The sequence below is a fragment of the Otolemur garnettii genome, unplaced genomic scaffold (assembly GCF_000181295.1).
Source record: "Otolemur garnettii isolate 467f Iridium unplaced genomic scaffold, OtoGar3 scaffold00011, whole genome shotgun sequence".
In the NCBI taxonomy this organism is placed as follows: domain Eukaryota; kingdom Metazoa; phylum Chordata; class Mammalia; order Primates; family Galagidae; genus Otolemur; species Otolemur garnettii.
In genome coordinates this window covers 18,334,451-18,357,543 of record NW_003852406.1, presented here as the reverse complement: position 1 = coordinate 18,357,543, position 23,093 = coordinate 18,334,451, and the positions used below count along the sequence as shown (strand labels likewise).

General features: G+C 50.7%; 1 protein-coding gene across 1 annotated transcript in view; it reads left to right on the top strand.

Annotated features, from left to right (window-relative positions):
• MEGF11 (multiple EGF like domains 11) overlaps positions 1 to 23,093 on the top strand; it is a 248,752-nt gene that overhangs the window by 193,700 nt on the left and 31,959 nt on the right. The window contains exons 10-12 of the mRNA XM_003784441.2: positions 20,039 to 20,159; positions 21,075 to 21,238; positions 22,242 to 22,344. Of these exons, the coding sequence (XP_003784489.1) occupies positions 20,039 to 20,159; positions 21,075 to 21,238; positions 22,242 to 22,344 (388 nt within the window). The remainder of the gene's footprint in view (positions 1 to 20,038; positions 20,160 to 21,074; positions 21,239 to 22,241; positions 22,345 to 23,093) is intronic.

The window sequence follows — 23,093 nt, the reverse complement described above, 5'->3', positions numbered from 1 at the left end:
AACAGAAATAATTGTGTGGGAGCCAGTCATTCTGATGGGAGTGCTCAAGACTGGCAGCAGCCTTGTTTCGGCACCCTGGACAGCTCCAAGAGAGGGCCCCACCTACACCCCCCAATCTGTGCCTTCTTACAACCCAAGATCCTCACCCCAACCAGGGTGAACAAGGGTGGGGATGGCAGAGTGAGGGGTCTCATGACAGAGGAGCTCAGGCCCACAGAGTCCAGGGTGCCTGCAGCCCTGTCCTATAATGGATGTTCTCGAAATGAGCCCTGACACTGTGATCGGCAGTGTCTTTATGACGGATGAACCAGGAAGTGAGGCCATTTCTTCCCACCCACTGAGCTAGGGAAGCAGCTGGATGAGGGGACTGAGCGGGGCTGTCCATCCACTTGCAGGTTTGAGCCACATCAGCCCTCCCTATGACTCCTCACTGCCTACCACGTAAGGCTCAAACCCAGCCTTTTGTAACCTACCCCCAAAACTGATTAACCCACTCCAATCTCATCTCCCACAAAGTCCTGCCACAAACTGCGTGGTGGCCCCATATAACTTGCTTTTCCCCAAGCACAGAATAGTAGTTGTCCATGTCTCCAGGGGATGTGTCCAAGACCCTAGCGGGTGCCTAAAACTGCTGACAGTACTGACCCCGTGTACCCTGGGTTTTCCTGTACACAAACACCTGTGGTGAAGTTTAATATATAAATTAGGCACAGTGAGAGATTAACAACTAAAAGTAGAACAGTTATAACAACATCCTGTAATAAAAGGTATGTGAATGTGGGCCCTTCCCCTTCCCCCCTTCTCACTCTCTGTCAAAATAGCATCTTGTATTGTTCTCACCTGTTTTCAGAGTGCAGCTGCCCTCAGGTAACTGAAACTTTGGAAAGTGAAACCTGTGTCTTCTTTGGGGCCTTTGTGCCATTTCTCAAGCTTTTCCTTCTTCCTAGAATGTCCTCCCCACAGTCCTTATCACATTCGGAAATCACACTCGGAAATCCTTCCCCACCTTCCATACTAAGCAAAGGCTGCCTCTTCCTTGAGCCTTCTGTGAATGCTCCTCTCTTCAGACTTAACTGTACCGTGCCCTTGTCCCCACAGCACATGGCTGATGCTCAGAGTCTGCATCCTGAGGTCAAGGACATATCTCCCTCTAACCTTGCACCTCCTAGCCACCCCCACCCACACCACGCCTACTGTATGATCATCTTGTTCAACAAACTCTCTGAAATGAATGAAATTCTTGGGAGGACCAATGCCCTTAAAGCAGAAGTTTCCAGAACTGACCTTTAGAGGAAGGAATAGCATAGCCTTTCCCAAGGGACTTTGTCAGCAGGGCTGGGCCTTGAATCTGCCTGTTGGCTTCTCTGAACTTTAGATAAATGGGTTGCTGTGGCAGGCCTGGAGCAGGTGTCTCTCACCACCGTCTCTGGGTTCTTTGGGCAATGGCATGGGCTTCTACATCACGAAATACTGTGTAGGGGTTATGCAGAGGCTCTGGAGCAGATTCCCTGCCTTCAAATACCAGCTTTGCTGTTTATTACCTGGTTGCCCTTGGCAAGATACAGTACCTCTCTGTGCCCCTGTTTTCTTATATGTGAAAAGCGAGTAACAATATACCCATAGGATTTGGGGGCTGATGAAGTTAATCAGTACCTATAAAGTGCTCAGATTGCCCAGCATATTAGTAATCTTCCGATAGCGGCAGCTCTTTCTTCTGTTGTTGATGCTGCCGCTGCTGCAGCTCTTGCTGTTTACCCCAGCGGTCTCCCGCGTGAAGAGGCTGCCTGGTCCTGGCCTGAGTGCCCTGCTTGGGGGTATAGGTGGAAATGGGGGTGTGAGAAATGGAGCAGAGTTAGTTGATGCTTCCTCCTGGCTGGGGCTACAGGGTCACTAAGAATTCCTGTGTTCCCAAGAGCAGCCACAGAGCTAAGAATAGACATTCTCAGCACAGAGGGGAGAAGGCCAGTTTCTCAGCCCCCTGTGCTCTTCTGCTGAGCAGCTTTCCTTTCCTTAATTAAGGCCTCACCTGGGCGGCCGGCCTGATGGAGCCGCCTCTGCTGCTCTATGACTAATTGCTGTCACCTTGGTGCCTGCAGTGAACTGCCTGTGAGGTCACTGCCAGGGCTGCAAAGCCTTGATTTCCTAGACCCCCTTCTTGGCGGCTTCCTCCCACAGAGTGGAGTCGTGTGTCTGGGAGATAAGGGACCCTCTGGCCATTCCTCAGCCCAGATGGTCCCTTTTAGCTCCACAGTGATGGGAAGGGGAATGCAATAGGCGGGGTGGGTGAGGGGAGGGCCTCCCAGTGTTCCCTCCCGTAGGATTTGGAGCCCATATTTCTCCCCAGGATGACAGCATTTCTATTACCTTAAAGGGCTCATCTATTTATGCTGCAATTTTTTGAAGCCCTGTCTGCCATTATTGAACCCTGAACGCTGGCGAGGGAGCGGGCACTCCATCACCCAAATGAACAAACTCGTTTCTGCATTTTTCTCCCCTTTCTCCATACCATTGGTAGGTCATGCAAAAACCTCAGCTGCTCTGACCAGGGAAGGAAGGAAGGGGGCGAGAGTTATGAAAATTCAGATCAGTGGAGCAGTGATTGAATTTTTCTTCAAGGTTTCTGTTGTCCTTTAAAGATGTCTCCCTCCCCCGGCCTCCTCCAGCCCGGCAGACTGCATATCTACCTCTTGGGTGGCTCCTAAGCTGAAACTAGGAGTGAGGACAGGCGTAGCCAGGAGAGAATGCAGGCAGAAAATTACAGCCAGGTGACATGTGTATAACGTGTGTGCATTTTCTGTTCTAATTGTTTCGTTCTTTATCAAACGGTTATCTGCAATTATCTACAGACTAATTGCCCTAAGAGCAGAAAACCAGTTTCTCACCCCCTGTCCCCTACCATTGACTAATTTCCTAATTATTGTAGTAAAATATTTTCTTAGAGGCTGGCTAGGAATGAGGAATTTACCCTCTAGCTGCCACCCCTGTGTAAGCAGAGGAGCACCGATAGAGTAAGATAGCAGAAATGACCCCAAAATATAAACATACACACACATACTCCAGCACGCAAATCCCAGCTCCGTCATTGCCTGCTGTGTGGTCTTGGTGGGGTTACTTAAGCTTCTCATGCTTTATTTTTTCCATCTATAAAACAGTATGAATAACTACTATGCTATAGTATCTTCTTAGGACAGAATTAGATAAAATGTGTACAGTGCTTAGAACAAGCCTGGCATGTAACAAATAAATGTTTGTTGAGGTTCATTATGTGGTATGTGGGGAGGACACAACACAGGCAAAAGGGTATGAACTTTGGGGTCAGACAGGCCTGGGTTGGTATCCCAAAATAGTCACTCAGTAGCTGTGTGACCTTAGGCAACAAAATTAGTATCTTTGAACCCCAGTTTCCCATCTGTAAAATGGGCTAATAATGCCAGCTCTTCAGGGTCAGTGAGTGCGCTGAATGAGATGTCTTGTGTCATGCTATAAAAACAGAAATTACAGCCAGGCACGGTGGCTCACACCTGTAATCCTAGCACCCCGGGAGGCCAAGGCGAGTTGATTGCCTGAGCTCACAGGTTCAAGACCAGCCTGAGCAAGAGCAAGACCCTGTCTCTAAAAATAGCCTAGCATTGTGGCACATACCTACAGGGCACTTGACCAGAACCCCAGATTCCAAGGGGTGGGACCTCCCATTTAGTTGGGAGGCTGAAACAAGAGAATCACTTGAGCCCAAGAGTTTGAGGTTGCTGTGAGCTATGCCACCATGGCACTCTACCAGGGGCAACAAAGTGAGATTCTGTCTATATAAAAAAAAAAAAAACCCAATAAATGGAAATTACTCCCCCTAATATTACAGTTGGAAGAATGCTTAGTGCTTCCGTAGTGCATGGTGGAAGAAACCAGGTCAGAGAGGGAAAATAACTTATGTCAGTCCACAGCAAATCTTGGCAAAGCCAGGATGAAATATAGATGCCACAACTCCCAGTCCAGCTTTGTTTCTACATGGAATTTGCTGTCCCCAGAGCAGATACCTACTGATTTTTTTCGTGCAGGGAGGGATGGTGAAGCTAGGGGAGTTTCCAGTGGGTTAAATCATGTTCACAATTAATCCATAGGGCAAAGTAGGCAAAATTGGTTTTATGTCAGTAAGCTGAGTCTACTTCTCCCTGGGGGACCCCATGGTTTGCAGCTTTATTAGGGAAAACTGCTGACTCTTCCACTCCTAGAAATAAACGTTCACTGTCTCGGACCACCCTCTTTCTGTCATGCTTCTGGTGTCTGTATCTGTGCCTTCCTTACTGGGGTCCAGGCTGAGGCTTGGGCTCAGGCCTAGCAGGGACAGAAGCTATTGCGGCAGGTTGGAGACACCCATGCTTTAAATAGACCCACTTTTCTCTTTGTCCAAGTCTCTAGCATAGATGGGGCATCTGCTGGCCCCTGGTCCTGACCAGAACCCCAGATTCCAGGGGTGGGGCCTCAAATCAGAGGAGCCTCCCCAAAGGGCTACAGGAAGAGAAGCAGGGTGATGATGGCTCACACATTTCTTTCTTTCTTTCTTTTTTTTTTTTTTTTTTTTGAGACAGAGTCTCACTGTGCTGCCCTGGGTAGAGTGCTATGGCATTATAGCTCACAAACTCTTGGGCTCAAACAGTCCTCTTGCCTCAGCCTTCCAAGTAGCTGGGAATACAAGAGCCTGCCACAACCCCCCACCCCACCTCCACCCCCTGCTATTTTTAGAGACGGGGTTTCACTGTTACTCATTCTGGTCTTGGACTCCACAGCTCAGGCAATCCACCAGGCTCAGCCCCGCTCCCCCCACAGCTCAGGCAATCCACCAGGCTCAGCCCCGCTCCCCCGAGGGCTGGGATTACAGGTGGGAGCCACCATGCCTGGCCTCTGATGCCTCACATGTCCAGCACCAAGTAATTGCAGTGGGCCCTCAGCCAGGCATTCTGCATTACATAAATGTTGTTTAATCCTTACAGCAACCTATAGGCAGGGGCTTTGCGGATGAAGAGCCCAAGGCTCAGGAGGCGGAGTTACCATCTATAGTTGGCAAGTGGCCACTGGGAGCTGTAAGCCTAGAGCCATTTGAACCCAGAGCCTACACTTCAACTGCAAACCAAAATTGCTTGGAGAGGAATTAACATATAGCCACGTAACCAGCTTGAGATTGTCAGGCCCCGGACTCTGCAAACTCTAACAATCTCATTTCTCAGCTATAACCTAAGTGGCCTCCCACCTTTTTCCTTTTCTGGGAGGTAGATGGACCCGCAGCCTCAAAGATTGAGGCTGCCCACCATTGTGGAGGGTGCCTGTAGTCCCAGCTACTTGGGAGGCTGAGACAAGGTGGGTATTGTTGAGTCTTTCACGGGTGAGGAAACTGAAATTCATAGCAGTCTTACCCAAGGTGACATGACTTGTGACGACATCAAACTAGGCCTAAGACCCAGGGCTTCTGGCTGCGAGGGCAGGCTCCCCTGAGGACAGAGGGGCAGAGCAGTGAGGTCAGTGCTAAGGACAGAACCAGCTGAGGAGTCAGGCGGGGGCTGCCAGCCTGGCTCTCCTGCCTACCTACCTTACCACTCTGTGCCTCCATCTCAACTTCTGCAAAATGGTATTACAAACCCTGACCCCTGTCTCCTGGGGCTGGTGCAAAGCTCCAATGAAACAGGTCGTTGGGAAGAACTGATAGAAGCACGCAGGATCCCAGGGACTGCAAGCTCCCAGTCCCCCACCAAGTCTGAAGTTTTAGAACAAGGAAAAGCCAGCCCTGCTCCTGCCAGCCCTGCCCACAAGCTTCAATGCCCACCCCACACGGTGGACGACGCCTCCCCAGTCACCTCTCCCCGTAGTCATTAGCACCAATAATCCCATCTGCAGGAGTAATTATCAACCCCAGGAGGGGAAGGGATTCTTGCCAGAGATGTGATTATGTCTGGAAAATGAAAGATAATGCAGAAAAAGGTCATGAATAAATTATTTTGGAGTGGGGCTGATAAGAAAACTAACCACGGGGGTAAAAGCAAAAGACAAAACAAAACAAGAATTCTATTTAAAAGTTCTAGCCCCAAAACACTGAAAAATAATTTTTCTCTTGTCTCCTAAAAGTTCTGAAGAGGGGATTTGACTCCAGGACACAGGCCTAGGGCAGCCAGGCAGGAACTTCCTGGTGCTCAGGCACCGGATGTCCAGAAGAGCAGGGGTGTAGGGAATGGAAGGCAGGTGGCCCTGCCTGCCATGGTGGGGGCTTCCATTTGATTCAGCAGGCAGGGGGGCACCACAGTGGTCTGGACCAGGGGTTGACAGGATGGTGCTGTGCTCGACCTCTGTTCCCCAGGTAGGAAGGTAGGGCCATCACAGTATAAGAATCCAGAGAGTGGCTTGGCGCCTGTGGCTCAAGCGGCTAAGGCACCAGCCACATACACCTAAGGTGGCGGGTTCGAATCCCCAGCCCGGGCCCGCCAAACAACAATGATGGCTGCAACCAAAAAATGGCCGGGCATTGTGGTGGGCGCCTGTGGTCCCAGCTGCTTGGGAGGCTGAGGCAGGAGACTCGCTTGAGCCCAGGAGTTGGAGGTTGCTGTGAGCGTGATGCCATGGCACTCTACCCAGGGGGATAGCTTGAGGCTCCGTCTCAAAAAAATAAAAAAATAATAAAAAATAAAAAATAAAAGAATCCAGAGAGCAATGGATGCCCAGTAGATACTGGGTCCCCCACATCCCACCTTTCTTCAGTGGAGGCTGCTTGGCAGGGTGGGGAGAGCGTGGACTCTGAGTTGGAGAAACCTAAGTTTGTGTCTCAGCCATGCTGCTCACCACCTGGGAGGCTGAGGGCAGGCTCACCCTTTGCTCACTTCTCACATGACAGTTCTTGCAGGGTGATCATGAGGGTGAAACAGGGCAAGTGTTCAGCAGAGAGCAAGTAAATCACAGCCTTGTTTCTTACACCTGTGATTGGCCTAGACCATTATTGGGTCATGTGCCATAGCTTTAAAGCATCTGTAGCACTTACTGCGGGCCAGGCATTGTTCTAAGAGCATTATGTATATTATTAACTTATTTAATTTTCACCACTACCCTTGGAGAAAGGTATGTTTTAATTCCCATTTTGCAGATAGGAAAACTGAGACACAGAGAGGTTATTAACTTGCCCAAGGTTGGGTGGCACCTGTGGCTCAGTGAGTAGGGCACCGGTCCCATATACCGAGGGTGATGGGTTCAGACCTGGCCCCAGCCAAACTGCAACAAAAAAATAGCTGGGTGTTGTGGCGGACACCTGTAGTCCCAACTACTCGGGAGGCTGAGGCAAGAGAATCGCCTAAGCCCAAGATCTGGAGGTTGCTGTGAGCTGTGAAGCCAAGACACTCTACTGAGAGCGACAAAGTAAGACTCTGTCTCTTAAAAAAAACCAAAAGAACAAAAACTTGTCCAAGCTCTAACAAGCCCCAAAGCCAAACCCAATGGTCAGGTTCCAGAGTCCTTGGGCTTGACACTCCCCCCAGCACCTCTCTGAGACAACCTCTTCTGTGGGCAAACCCTGAGTGACCCTCACTGCCCCTCAAAAGGATGTATGTAACTTAACTATAGCCACAGGGTTGCTGCAGCTGGGAGAGCTAAATAAATTTGGAAGTGGCCACCAACGGATGGGGAGTGCAGGCTTCTGTCAGGTGGCTTCGGGGAGGGGGAGGGTGTCCATTCCCCAGGTGGTGGCACAGAAGGAGCTCCCCATCATCACCCATCATCACCATGCTGCCCATCTGCCTCACACTTCTTCTGATACAGAAGCTCCATAGCCACCATCTCCTGGGCCCTCACTGCCCTCACAGTGATCATACCGCTGACATTTTACAAATAAGGACACAGGCCCAGTAAGGTTACACAGGTGCCTGGAGCAGCTCAGCACTGCCCAGCCCGGGGCTGAGCCCCTCACTGCTGCCCAAGGGGTTCTGTTCCCCTCTCTTTCCTGGGCCTAAACCTCCAGGCCAGAAGCCACCAGTCCTTTCCTGCAGGGAGATCTGATCTGAGCTCTCATCAAACCTCCCCAGTCCACTGCCACACCCCCAGGTTGGGTGCCTTATAATGGGGAGCACATCCCAGCCCACGTTCCCTGGTGAGTCACTCTGTGAGAACTTGGTGGTGGAACCTCTGGAGCCAGAAAAGTCTGGAGAAAACCAGCTCATGAAGCCCTGAGAGGTGGGGGATGGGAGGAAGGACAGGATGGGCAGTAGAAGCAGCCTTGCCCAGTGAAAGCCTCCCAGGTTTAACTTCTGGGCTTTCTTTGCATTTAGTTTTTAATTGTTTTTTGGTCTTTTTTTTTTTTTTTTTTTTTTTTTTTTTTTTTGAGGCAGAGTCTCACTTGTTTTTTTTAATGATTCCACAATGAGTAAGCTATTGGATGGGCCTGAGTCTGGACTCTCAGGCAGAGAGGAGGGGCCAGAGGCCTGCCTTCAGGTGAGGCAGTTCTTAAAACAGGCTGGAATCCTGAGTCATTCACCTGTTTCTGGGACTCCACCTTTATCTTCAGGGTGGACTTTGAGGCCTGGCACTCAAGGCCCAAGCTCCTGCTGCTGACCTCCAATCACCCATCCCACCCCCACACTCTAGCAAATCCAAACTGCCTCACCCTGGACAGCATGCCCTACACCTTTGTTCAATCTGTCCCTTCCTCTAGAATGCCTGTGCTCTCCCTGGGCTTCATCCTGCCTGAGAGCCCTCCAGCCTCAGCTTAGTGGCCACCTCATTGTAAACCTACTTGGTCTCTTCCCACAGGATCGGAGCCTCACCATAGTACACTGGCACACTCACTCTGGTGGCTCACTGTGGATGTTTCTGTCCCCTCTACTAAACAGAAAGTTTGGTCTGTCTGATTTATCCTTATGTCCCTACCCTTTCCCCCACCCTGACCCCCCTCCCTATCCCCAGCCCATCCAGCACAGTCCCCTGCACAGAGCGTGGCAGGGAATATTCACTGAGTAAATGCACAGGAGGTTAGAAGCATCCCCTCAACTGTCAACGTGCTGCATTTTACTTGGACCCTACTTAACACCCCTTATCCACTTCTGCAGGACCCTTTGTCCCACATAGTCCCATTCCCAATGGGACATTATCACTGTCACTGTCATCAGACTCTGCCTTTCCAGGCCACTGATCTGAGTCCACATGACACAGCCCTCATCCTAGGGGGCTGGGCTTTGATACAATAGTACGCAACCTATAGCTCCAACCCCCACAGTGTGATCTCAGCACAGTGACACCATGCACACCACACTCAAAGCCACTGTGACCACATCATTCTTCGGGTTCTATGGCCAGGATCAGCCCAAATGTCTGACATGCAGATGCTCAGATTACCCCAAAACTGTCACACCACTGAGCCAGAACACTACAGGGATCACACAGAGGGGAACCCTATAAGCTACCATCTAAACCTAGACACTCAATCCTATCCCTAACTTGCTCTCCAATGCGTACGCACATATAGTATAGTACATTACAGCACACATAGGGCACACACGTATTAGTCATATGGCACATACACACAGGCTCATCAACTACAGCCTGCAGGACATCTGTGAGTAGCAAGGTAGCCAGCAGGGCCTCCTCGCTGTGGTCTCATCGTGTGCCCCTGCCCCTTCATGGCTCACCCACACACTCCTTGAAATGCTTGGAAGGACCTCCCCTGATGCCCAATGCCAACTCTCCCAGAGAGTTAGAGGCAATGTTTTTTGGCACTTAAAAAATGCCAAGGTCTTTTTTTAAAAACTACTAAAGAAATTATGGAACCTAAAGCAGAGTGATCAGGACCATATGTTGTCAATGTTTGCCCAGAAATCCCTGAAGATTCAGGCCCAGCCTTTTCGGGAAGCTTCATTCTGTTCCCAGAGGGAGTGGGGCCCAGAAGATTTGAGAGATGGCTTGATCCTTTGGGCATCTCTGGAACCAGCCCCAGCCCCTCAGAGAGTGCAAGATCTCTGAACAGGCTCAGCCCCAGGAAGCAGGGACAGAGAGATGGGGCCACAGTGGGGAACTTGAGCTGTCATAAGAAGCTCCTACTTTTAAATACGGGCAGAGGCCTTCCTGGAAGTGGGATGCTGATAGCATCCTGTTCTCATCAACACCATCATCATTATCATCGCTGTAACCAGCTGTATCTCCTTCAGAGGATGTAATAAACAATATTACTAATTTTCACTCCCACTGCCTGATATTCCACCCTCTTAGCTTTATCCTTTGATATCTTGAAAACTTCTGCTCTTGGGAGCCTCTTAACGTAATGCCCCCTGGGAACTCCCACCATAAGCCCCTGTTAGCCTTTCTGCCTCCACTGCCAACATCCATTTAACAGCAAACACACAGAAAAGAAGATTATGAAATTACACATGACAGGTACCTGGGGCAGAGTCTGGCACATCGTAGGTGCTTGGGACATCTGAGTTCCCATCACTCCCAGCCTATCTGCAGTCAAGGCAGCCTGGCCTATGGGAGAGAGCTCAGGCTTTGGAATCAGTTGGTCCCTTTCCCATGGAGCAAGCTGATAGCTTTGGTGTGGCCTCTCTAGGGTAGTTCTCTCTCTGGGAAGGTAATTTCTTCCTTGCACAGCTGTTTTAGAGCAAAAGGAGGTAAGAGACATAAAAGTGCCTAGCACAGGCCTGGCACCAAGGGGGTGGTGAAAAACCTGAGTTCTGTTCTTCCTGTCTGGGCACCTCCAGCAGTAGGGATGGTCAGTCTGTCTGGAGGGGTGAAGGGCGTGGTCAGTGGTGAGGACCGCTCCCTTTGGGGCTGTCCATCATGCATATACCCTGCACAAACAACTCCGGGGGGGTTAGATTCTGAGAGTCTCCTAATAAGATATAAATACCTCTCAAGAGTTTGCTCAATAAGCCCTTATTAGCCAGGATGCCCTGTCTGAACTCAGTAGAGACTCCCAGGGAAGAGAGGAGTGAGAGAAGGAGAAGGGCTAAAGCTAGGACCTCGGCATTGAGCCAGAGGAGAAAAACAACTTTGTTTCACCAGAACTTTAGCTGAATCCCCAGGAGCAACCCAGGTCACACAGCCAAGAAGTGGCACAGCCTGAACTTGATCTCAAATGTCCTCCCTTGGCCGCAATTACTGCCTCCTCAGGTCTCCCTGCACTGTCTGAGTCTGCTTGGGAACTATCAGGCATCTGGGCACCTCCAGAGAGGCTTCTTGAAGGGTCAGAACCAGACCGTGTATTTGTGCAAATGGGGAAAAGGTATCTCAAGACATTCTACTGATACCTGCCAGAAAAATCATACATAGATCTATGATTGTCATTTGAATGGAACCTCTAGAGTTTTGCAGTACACATCTTACACAACTGCACAGCAACAAACCTCAGGTGACTGGCAGCCTATTCATTTTGGACAGATACAGGTGAGAGTGAATGTTCCAGGGGTTTCCAGTCCTAACCTTTATCCTTCCTCCTCCTGCACAGGAGCCAGTTAGAATGACTCAGCCCCACAGGTCCTGGACATCCCCTCTGCCCCACAGGGAGGCAGGTGGGGGGATAGATACAATAAGTAGCCTCCCTCCCTTCCTCCTTCTCATCCCGCTGGGTCTCTGCTCTTCATGCCTTATGCAGAGTTTCTTTTCCCCAGCATGCATCTGCTGTCAGTTGCTGCTTTATCAGTGACGCACTAATTAGGTCCAGCGAGGGTTGCTCTGCATTGGAGAGGCCGCTGCGGCTGGCATTTGGTCAAGCTATTTTCTTTTTGCCTTGTAGGCCACGTGTCAGTCTTTCTCCCTGGAAAATCACAAATGAGGCTCCCCACCTGGGAGTCCCTCTGTCCCAGCCTGCAGAGCTGGGAGTGGGTGGTGACAGACAGGGGAGTCTGAGGGAGTGCAGCAGCTGAGGGCTGGCATTCTGCTTGGCAGAAGCAGGCACTTGTCTGGCAAGGGGTTTTGTAAACAGTAAAGCACACTACACATGTGTGCTCCTAGCATCGATGTGACACTGCATGCCAAAAGCACCCCCCATTGGTGGCCCTGGAATTCCAGGAATAGCAGAGGAGGGAGGAGAACAGGAGCAACCAGAGGGTCTGGGAGGCCACTAAAGGCTCTCTGCAGGATATCTGGAAGTAGGGAGGAGACCAGCCTGTGCTGCCAGAGCCTCATCTGTGCCTCACCTCCTCTGGCCACTAACAGTAGGGACAAGCTCACCACATCTTCCCTGGCCTAGCACAGTGTCCAACACACACATTAGCTGAATTAATTCAACACCCATGCACTGAGCACAGATTGTGGGCAAGGCACCGTACCAAGGGCTAGAGCCACAGGGTGGAATAAAACTGACTCAGCCCTTAACTCTCATGAAACTTACAATCTGTTGAATTAGAGCTGATTTTTTTAATGACTATTTTATCACAGTTGTGATAAGTGCCACTAAGGAGCAGTTAACTGGGAAACTTACTCTGGAAGTGGGAGGAGTGGGGAGAGTTAAAGAATACGGGAGCTGAAAGAGACCTTAGGTCACAACTACTCCAGTGTAATGGTTAGCGAGACCCAGGCCCATCACAGATGCTTAATAAACACTCGCAGACTGACCAGATGAATGAATGAGGCCAAGTTGCCTTGGGCTAGTGCTTCTGTCTCATGTCACCCCAAGTTCTCTGACCCTAGGTGGTGGTTCAAGGGCTCTTGGTTGGCTTGAACCATCACCAGCTCCACAACAGGACAGGTGGGCCAAGGTGACTTCCCTCTCTGTTGGTCCCAGGGTCCTCTCTGCTGAGCTCCCATGGGATGGCAGGCACATGCCACCTTGGCCTGGATCTGGAAAACCCAGTTCCGCCCTGTTTACACTCCTTCTACGCGCAGACCCAGAGATGAACTTGCCCAATTGCCTCCCTCTTTTGTGTGAGGGAGGGAGGGCCAACAACTTTCCTCCTACTTCCAAAAATCCTCATTAACCTCCTGCCCATTGCAGGGAAAGCGGATGATCAACATGAGAAGCCTCAGCTGTTGATTAATTTTCCCAAACAGGGCCAAACTACAAAGAAGCATATTGCAAGGGATAAAAATTCGATAAACAACATTTGAAACAGATTTAATAGAACATATAACTCATTACCCACCGAGGTCTGGGCCTACACTGCCACCACGTTGTGCAGGGAGGCAGGTGTGTGTGGGGGGGGGGGCAGAGATTTGCATCCCTTTAGTGGGACCAGCTCCGAAGGTTGTTCGTCAGAAGCTCTTGCAAATCAAGTTCAAGATGTTAATAGCCAATACTGCATCTATAATTAATAGGCCTTTGGGTGGGAGAAAGGATTCAAATCCAACCTCCATTCACAGAATGAAGACGCTAAGCAGGACTGGCAGGCATCTCTCGGCAGAAGCTCAGGGATCTACCCCTGTGGGCAGTGGGTAGTGTGGGTTCAGATGAGATGGGAATACATGAGAATATAAAAATACCCAGGCATCAACTTCCAGATGCTGAGAAAAGGTCAGAGTGTCTGGGCCTTGGTAGGTGATGCTCCCTCAAGATCTAGGCCATGTTCTCTGGATGTCCTGCTCTGTGCCTAGGTGATGAGTACACTGTCATTGTGAACAGGGATGGCATAGGCTAACCCAGAATGTCACCACATTTGAACTGTTCACATCTTGTGATTGAAATTGGAGCCAAGAGGTTCAGGCTCCAAACTTGTCTCTGCCTTGCATTGGCTGTATGATCTTAGACAAGTCACTCTCGCTCTCTTGGCCTCCATTCCCTCACCTATAAAACAAGGTAGCCAGACCAGGTGATTCCCAAGGCCCTTCCAGCTCTGGTATTCTGGCTGTCTACCCAGGTCATGCATTAGCAGAGTAGATGGCTACGCAGCTGGTATGATGCTTAGAGGCCCAAGATGGGTCCCCATCCCTGCTCTGCATGCCCACCATACCTTGCTCCTTTGAGTTAAGACTCCCACTCCAAGCAAGAAGATGCTCCGAGTCAGAGCTGAAGGGTATTCAGAGATGACATAGCCAGTGGTTCCAAGCTAGACACCTGCAAAGGTTGCAGCAGGTTGCTGAGAGCTGTTTTAAACATTTGACAAATAGGATTTTCTATTTGGGAAGCTGAGGCAGGAAGATCACTTGAGGGAAGGAGTTTGAGACCAGCCTAGGGAACATTGTGAGACCCTGTGTGTGTGTGTGAGAGAGAGAGAGAGAGACCTGTATATTACCTAGCATTAGCACAAGTCTATCAGAAGAGAAGACTGCCTTCTCACAGTAAGACATATAGTATAGGAACTCTGCATAGCAGTCTAGGGGAACAGCCTCAATAAAGGACCCTGGGGGACAAGCCTGGCTGGGGGAGTAAGCAGAGGTGCTGGGCTAAACAATGCACATGAGATGCCAGATACAAACTTCTCAACCTCACTTCTGCTCTGAGCTCTTGACCCTGCTCTCATCCTGTCCTTTTCCGCAAAGTGTGAAAGATCAACAGACAGAGCTCAGGACTGGTCTGGGCCAGGCACTGGTCTGGGGACAGGTGGGTGGATAAACACAGCCACTGCAGCCAGTGCCCTGGGAGCCCACTTTAGCTCCTAGTGGACTGGATCATCTCCTGAGGTCTTCAGCCTGGAGGGTCTTATCTTCCTGCATGGATGTTCTAAAAGCCAACAAGGTAATTTTTTGGCTGTGCTTCTCACCCTCGGCCTGGCAGGCACAGGTGGCAGGAGGTGGCAGGCAAGGCATGGCATGATGGGCTGGGACCTTTCCACAAGAGCCCCTGGGGGGTGGGGGGCTCAGAGGCAGTGTAGTGAGAAGAGGCCTCTTCCTTAAACCAGCCAAAATTCTTCTTCCTGAGTGTGATGAGAGCCCCTGAGCCCAGCCTACAAAGTCCCTTCACTCAGTTCTTCAACATCATTTACAGAATTCCTATACTCTGTGCTGCGTACTGAGCCAGGGACATGGGGGAAACCCAGACAGATAAGGCCTCCCACTGGAGGAGGCAGAGTAAAGTGGACAAATAAGCACATCTGGATATTGACGTGAATCCACCTGTCTGGGCACTGCCTGGGAGTTGCCCAGGAACAGAGACTGGGTCCCAGGCTCCTCTGTGCCCCTGGAGCCTACAACACGGCTGGCTCAGAGCTGGCCCCACTCAGCACACATTTGTTGAGTCACCTGGCATGTGAGAGAAAGCATATGGAAAGTGCCGGGTCCTTCTGGCTCTGTCCACAGCATAAGCCAGCGTGTACACACAAACATCTCATTTCAGTTAAACATATACTGAGGGCCCATCGTGTATCAGCAGAGTCCCAGGCCTGAGAACCTAGACATGAATAATAGCAGATCCATCTCCCTGAGCTCACAGCCCCAGGGTAGAGGTAGGCATGTGAGCCAAGAGGACCCCTGTGTGCTAGGATGATGGTCTCTTGTGCGTACCTAATTTCCACTAGGGCAGGGCAGGAGTGTTGAGGAAGACACCCAGGAGGAATGATGAAGCAGGAGTCACAAATTTATACCCAGATCTACAAAGATGAATAAACAGGTACATCAGAGAAATGTACACAGAAACACATGGGTGGTGTGCTCTGACTACCTGAGCATGACCCACACAGACTCAGACACTACATAGATCATCACAATTAAGGCCTGTTAGTAACCCTCAGATCAAGGCAGTATCACCAGACCGGGATCAGGGGAAGCCCTGCAGTGGGCAGAGCTGATAGTCTAACCTGAGACAGGCAGATTGCTGGCTTCTGTGAATGTCAATTACCAGAGACCTGCTAGTTAACTGCAGACTAGGTCTGACTGTCAGACCAGAGGCTAGAAGGGAATCTGAAGAGAAAGTTTAACTGTTATTACGTGTGCTTACTGAGGTGTTAGTACCAAGTATGTATTCAGAGCCAGGAGTGGTGGCTCACACCTCTCATCCCAGTGACTTGGGAGGTTGAAGCAGGAGGATCACTTGAGTCCAGGAGTTTGAGACTACCCTGGGCAACAGAGGGAGATCCTATCTCTAAAAAAAATTAAAATTAACCTGGTGTGGTAGCACCTGTAGTCCCAGCTACTTGGAAGCCTGAGGCAAGAGGATCACCAGGTGTTTAGGAGTTTGAGGCTGCAGTGAGCTATGCTCATGCCACTGCATCCTAGCCTGGACAACAGAGAAATACCCCTTCTGTACAAAAAAAAAAGAAAAAGAAAAACCCAAGTATGCATTCAGACAGCCCCGGGGGTCAGGACAGTGAGGCAGAGGAGAATACTCAAAGTTAGCTGTACCAAGGTTACATTCGTTCAAGGCGGAGGGGGAGTTGTGTACTTCAGAAACTGTCTGCCTCCCCATTTGGACTTCTCGCTATTAGGAGCTAACCAAAGGAATGTGCTTAGAACAGCACTTGGCTCTCAGGGAGTGGTCATCCTGCCCCCCCAAGAACATGCCCATGGTGTGTATGGTGGTGATAGTTCCAGCTTGTCTCGGCTGTGAGGAAGGGACCAGAGGAGGTGACAAGAAAGTAAATTGGGGGAGTCAGGATTCCCACCCACTCTGAGTACCTGCCTCCTCTCCAGCAGGCCAGCACTTGTCCAGTGAGAAATGGACCTGTTCTCCAGAGCTTCCTTCTGCTTAAACCTGGGAGGGTTTTCTCTACTGTCTTCATAAAAGATGCTATATCTTTGGGCTAATAACCCACTACCTTCTACCCACCAGGTAGTGTTCCAACTGCTTCACAAATAATAATAGAATCCTCTTAACAATGATATGAGGCAGGAACACTATTATTCCCATTATACAGATGTGGGAACTGAGGCTCAGTGAGATTTAATAAAGTGTTCAAGGTCTCACAGTAAGTGGTAGAAGCAGGTTGATGCCAGAGTCCACCTCTGATCACTCAACTCTGCCATCTCTCAGGAAGGAAGATCTAGTTCTTTTTCCTTCGCCTTCACCGTGAGGCCCTGGATAAGTCACTCCCCCTTTCTCATTTTCCCTTTTCTTCTCTGGGAAGCAGAAAACCCTCTCAGCCTGGTGACCTCCCAGGGCTACTGTGGAGACCCAGGCCAATCCTAGCTCTAGAGCTTCCTGGCAGATCAGGGACGTCTCTGGGGAAAAACAGTGTCTTGACACTGCATTCTGGGGGGCAGATATTTCCTGGGCACTCTCCATCTCGTCTCACGGATCAGGGCCAGGGTGAGGGGTCCTCTCTGATCCCCACTGACAGGCCTACAGGCAAGGTGGGGATGCTAATGAGGATGCGGGGAGAAAAACCCTTTCTTTCTGAAGGCAAATTCACATACAGAAAGGCATATGCTGTGCCTGCCGTTTACACCCAGGCCGGAGTCCTCAGACTTCAAATATATGCTTATGGACTATTCACAATCATGGAGAAATTGAAAGTTTTCTGGGTAATGGAAAGCTGACAGACTCCAGCCAGTCAAGCCTGCTGGGGACTGGCAGGAGAAAGAGTGGGCACCACAGGGCCTTCTGGGTAAGGACTCTGCACTCCCTAGCTGCTCCTACCTGACCTTGTGTGGGCGGGACAGAACAGCAGGGCTGGAGAGGAACCTCTCCTTGGCCAAAGGCCCATACCTTCAGGTCTGTGTGGCCTACGTGGGGTGAAGCCAGAAGCCTGGATCTTTAGAGCTGAGAGGAGAGCTCCTTTACTTCAAGCCTGTCATTTTATAGATGCTGGAACTGAGGCTCAGAGAGGGGCAGTGCCTATTCAGTGTCACACAGCCAGTGGGGCCCAACAAGCTCTTTTCTTCTGGCCCCAGCTCTTCCCTGTGTCAGTGTCCCACGCTAAGCTTAGGTATCAGACGTGAGACGCTGGCTGAAGACACCCTCTAGGGGCAGACAGTAGGAACTCAACATCCAGTGGCCACCTGCTCCAGAGCTCGTGCCCCGTAGTGGGCTCCCAAGCATGTCCTGGGGGACTCAGGGAGGAAAGCCCAATTCCTGTACCTGACATCCTAGGTTTCTAGCCTTTTAAAATATCTTACATACCTTCTTATACCTCCTTTGTCCTTTTAAATTTTTTTTTTGAGAGAGTTTCGCTCGGTTGCCCCAGACTAGTGTTGTGACATCATTCTCAATGACAGCATTCTCAAACTCTTGGGCTCCAGTGATCCTCTAGCCTCAGCTTCCCAAGTAGCTGGGAATACAGGTGCCACCACTAGAGCCCAGCTAGTTTTTCTATTTTTAGTAGACACAGGGTCTCGCTCTTACCCAGGCTGCTCTTAGACTTCTGAGCTCAGGCGATCTTCCTGCCTCAGCCTCCCAGAGTGCCAGGATTACAAGTGTGACCCACTGGACATGGGCTCCTCTGCACTCCTGCCCACACCCCTCCCTACCTGGACCACCTTTACTCCACTCTTCTCTGATTAACTGAATGCTCCCACCACCCAAGGCCTCGAGCCCCTATTCCTGGTTCCACTACGCTGACTTGACCCCACCCTGACCTCCTGACTGGTGCTAACAGCATACCCTTATGGGTATAGTGGACACTACAGTGTGCCACCTAGATTCACACTTCAGGACTGAGGCACTTATTACTCCCCAGAGGCCAGAAAGTTAGTGGCTCCCAGCTGAGGCCCTCTTCAGAAATTCATCTCAAAGATAGCTGACTCACTCCCCCTCCCCGGAACATTGGACAGCCAAATGCCTGATGGCGGGGGTCCCCTCTCCTTTCCCCCTTCTGGGACAACCCTAAGGATCCTCCAGGTGCTGGGGCTCCCTGGCAGATCAGCAGAGGCTGTTACAGCTGCACCTCAGCTCAACTTCTCAGCCTAGTCCTTTTCCCTTCCCTCTCACAGGGGCTATTGTCCAGAGCTCACTAATCTCCATCTCAGAGAATGCTTTCCAATTACGCAGTCAGCCTGAGTTCCAACAAAGCAACCATTTTTAGCTCTGTGACCTTGGCAGAGTTACCTAACTTCTCTTACACATTAAGTGGGAATAATGCTGAGACAATAGTTTCCATCTCCTGAGAGTGGTGTGGGAATTAAATGAGATAGTGTGTGCATGCTACTGAGGAAGCACTCAGTAAGCATTAGCTATTATTATTTACACTTCTCTGAGGCTCAGGCAAATAGGGATAGGATATTACTACTTGTGTCATGGAGTTGGTCAGAATTAAATAAGACTGGGAGGCAAAGGATTAAGTTCTTTGATCTAATATAGACTCTGGGGTTAAGTTGCCTTGTGCTGTGGTCTAGGGGCTGACCACACCACCAGCTGATAAGGGTAACTGCATTAGTTTTCTTTTCTTCTTCTTCTTTTTTTTTTTTTTTGTTTGCTCACAGCAATCTCAAAACTTCTGGGTTCAAGTGACCCTCTTGCCTCAGCCTCCCAAGTAGCTGGGGATGCAGGAACCCCTCCCCCCCACAATACCCAGCTAGCTTTTTGTTGTTGTTGTTTTCTATTTTTACTAGACATGGGGTCTTGCTCTTGCTCAGGCTGGTCTCAAACTCCTGAGCTCAGGAGAGCTTCCCGCCTCAGCCTCCCAGTGTATTAGTTTTCTATTGCTGCTGTGGAAAAAAAACTACCACAAGTTGGGTGGCTTAAAACAACACAAATTTATTATTTTACAGCCCTGTGGGTCAGAAATCTGATATGGGTTTCATTGAAATCAAGAGGTTGGGGGCTGTGTTCTAGAAGCTTCAGGGAGGAATGTTTGCTGCTCATTCTCGTTGTTGGCAGAATTCAGTTCCGGAGGTTGCAGGGCTGAGGTCCCCATTTTCTTGCTGACTGTAAAGGGGTTGATCCCAGATGGCTCCTGGCCCCTTCCCCATCTCCATGGTCCACACAGGCAGGATGAGGACTTCTTCCCAGGAATCTCTCTGACCTCCCTTCTTTGGTCGTCTTCCACTTTTAAGGATTCATGTGGCTATATCAGGCCTGCCTGGACAATCGCTGCTACTCTCCCCGTCTCAAGGTCCTTAATCACATCTGCAAGGTCCCTTTTCCCATGTGAGGTAACACACTCACAGGTTGTAGTTGATTAGAACATGGACGTCTTTGTGGCAGGGACCATTATCCTGCCTGCCATAGCCAGCTGGCACTGGGCAGCCTATGATCCACAACTCACCACTCCCTTTCCAGGGCGAGGTCTGTGCAGTGCCTTGTGCAGCAGGAACCTATGGCCCCAACTGCTCATCTGTCTGTAGCTGTAACAACGGTGGCACTTGCTCCCCAGTAGATGGGTCCTGCACCTGCAAGGAAGGTAAGGTGCCCTCCCTCCCAAGCCCATTCCCCACGCCTGTGCACATTGCCATGTATGTGGGCTGCCAGCTGAGGGGTCTCAGTGGGGGTAGCTCCTTTCCCCACCTACCCACAGGCAGGGTCAGGGAGCCCCTATCGGTCAGTTTGCAGGCAAGGAAGCTCATGCCAAGAACTTCAAGAGTAGGCACATAATAGGGGGTTTAGTGACAACGCTGTTTGACGAGCACACAGGAAGGTAAGAAATCCAGACCTTAGCATCCATGGGTGAAGCTGCTGCCACCAAGGTTGCAGGGGCAAAAAGAGGAGTGGGGTTCCCAGAACCTGCAAGTGTGGACCACTGGTGGGAGCTGGGACAGGAACAGGGGTGCTGTACCACCCCAGAGGCCCAGGACAGAGGAAGAGGACGAACAGGCCTCTCTTCTGCTCCCACCCCCAAGTCTGCCCCAGTGGGCAGGTCTCCCACTGGCAGCTCACCTGGGAGAGGATATGCAGCCTGTTGAAGTTAGTCCCCTGTGACAGAACCAAGCAGGGGAAGGGGAGAAATGGATCTGTGGGCAAAGAAGCCAGTGACCAGCCTAATAATGGAGAATCAGCCTGTCCCCAAAACAAAGGGCCCTCATCAGATAAGCTGCCTGACTCCACCCTGGGCAAAGACAGCAGTCCCCACCTGAGCTGGTTCCTCTCCCAGGTGAGATCATCTGCCTGTAGTAAAAAAGAACTAGGAGGCAGCAACCGGGCTTCCAGCCCGAGCTCTCCTAACAGCCCTGCTGCCTTTCTGAGCCAACTGCGTGTGGAATGTGTGTTCTAGCCCCACAACCAGGGAAGCGGTGGTTTGGGTGGGATGCTAGGAGGAGGGAGCAGACAGCTGTGCTGGGCTTGGGTGGGGAGGTGACAGCCCCCTCCTTTCTCAACTCAGGGTGGCAGGGCCTGGACTGCACTCTGCCATGTCCCAGCGGGACGTGGGGCCTGAACTGCCAGGAGAATTGCGCCTGTGCCAATGGGGCAGACTGCAGCCCCGCAGACGGCACCTGCTCCTGCACCCCAGGCTGGCTGGGGGACACCTGTGAACTGCCCTGCCCGGTGAGTGCCGGGGGGTGGGGAGGGACAGGGCAGGCCCAGCATCCCCTCATGCCCTTCCCTGGGGTTATTTTACCCACAGGGGTATCCAGAGAAGAGCACTAGGCTATGTGGTAGGACACCCAGATTCAGATCCATCCTAGTCCTAACCTTTCTGTGGCCAGTTTGCTACTTTACTCTCACCCCTCTCGATAGAATGGAAGATACTCACTGCTTGTGGTAAAATAAACATTGTTGACACTGGTGCTCTAACCTGACCTCAAATGCAGCTTTAGAATCCTTCAGGACACAGCTCTCTAGGACAGCCCTTGCTAAGGCATCAGAGTGGCCACTCCTTGATGTTGTCTAAGCTTCTTCCTGGTTCCCACAGTCTGTGCTCTCACAATCAGGGTGCGGGGGGAATAAAGCCAGCCACCCAGATTTAACTGTGGGCCTTTTGTAGGTCTCAGATACAAAGAAGTGAAATGGGCTGATGTGACAGTACCACATCCTGACAAGGTTACTTTGAGCATGTTACCTCTCTAACCCTGTTTCTCACCTTTAAAGTGGAACATAATGGAACATCTCATTGGATAGTTGTGAGGATAAAGAGAAATGAGAAAGACAGGGCTCCCCACACCTAATGAGCACACAAGGAGGTAGCTGTACTACTTCCTGCCCCCGTAACAGAGTAAACCACAGTCCTTCCTCACACGTGATCAACGTGTTATAATTAGCAAAGTGCATTTCCATTCACAATTTCAGTTGATCCTTACAGGCTCTGAGCTCGCCCTTTGAAAAGTAGGGCAGGACCATCTCCTCCCTCCATCCAAACCTCACGTTCCTGTTTATCAGGCCAAATAATTCTTTGCAGTGGCTTCATGGATGCATTGATTCCCCACTTAGAAAAATGTACCTACTGTGCCCCAGCCCCAGTCTCTGCATCCCTGTGGGTTATCAAGAGAAATGTGTGAACATTTAGGACTCTGGGTCTGATTTTTTTCTCTCTCTCTGCCTCTTTCCACAGGATGGCACATTTGGGCTAAACTGCAGTGAACGCTGTGACTGCAGCCATGCAGATGGCTGCGATCCCGTCACAGGCCACTGCTGCTGCCTGGCTGGATGGACAGGTAACTCACTCTTCTCGGCCACTAGCAGGGTCCTGTGAAACTGGATTGTTGATATTCCCCTACTTCTTATGACTGTTCTTTCTCCATCAGTAGCTTTCTTCTTCCCTAAATGTGCGTCTTTCTCTTTATGTGCTCCGGGCTCCATTCCATTCAATTCCAGCAAGCAAATTTATTGAACACCTACTTAATACAGGCTCTGTTCTAAGGGCTAGAGACACCCCAGTAAAAAATCAAAGTCTGACACATGGTGGGTATAGGTGCTCAATCTGTTTCTAAAGAATAAGGTAGAGAACGGCACAGAACTTCCTCCTTAGTCCTGTCCCAGAGTCCTAGTCCCCACATCTAGCCTGTCAGCCTGCCTCCTACATGCAAGGTGAATCCATGTACCTCTCTCCATCCCATTGCCACCACCTGGTCCACTGATCACCCTCTCTCACCTGGCACTGCCTCAACATCCCAGTTGGTCTCAGACCTCCCCTCTTGCCCAGCTGCATTCATTCTGCACACAGTGGCCAGAGAAGACTTCTCAAACCCCAGACCCATCGGGCCTGTTCAGAAGGCCTCAGTGGCTTCCCAGGACTCCTATTAAAGTTTAAAACCTTTGCCATTGCCCAGGCCCACGTGACCTGGCTCTGCCCAACTCCTCCACCTCTCTCCTGCCCCCTCCCTGTTGCATGCTACACTCCAGCCACTGAGGCCAAAGTTTACTTCAGAGAGCCAAGCCCCTTCCTGGCCCCTTTTGCCTGTAC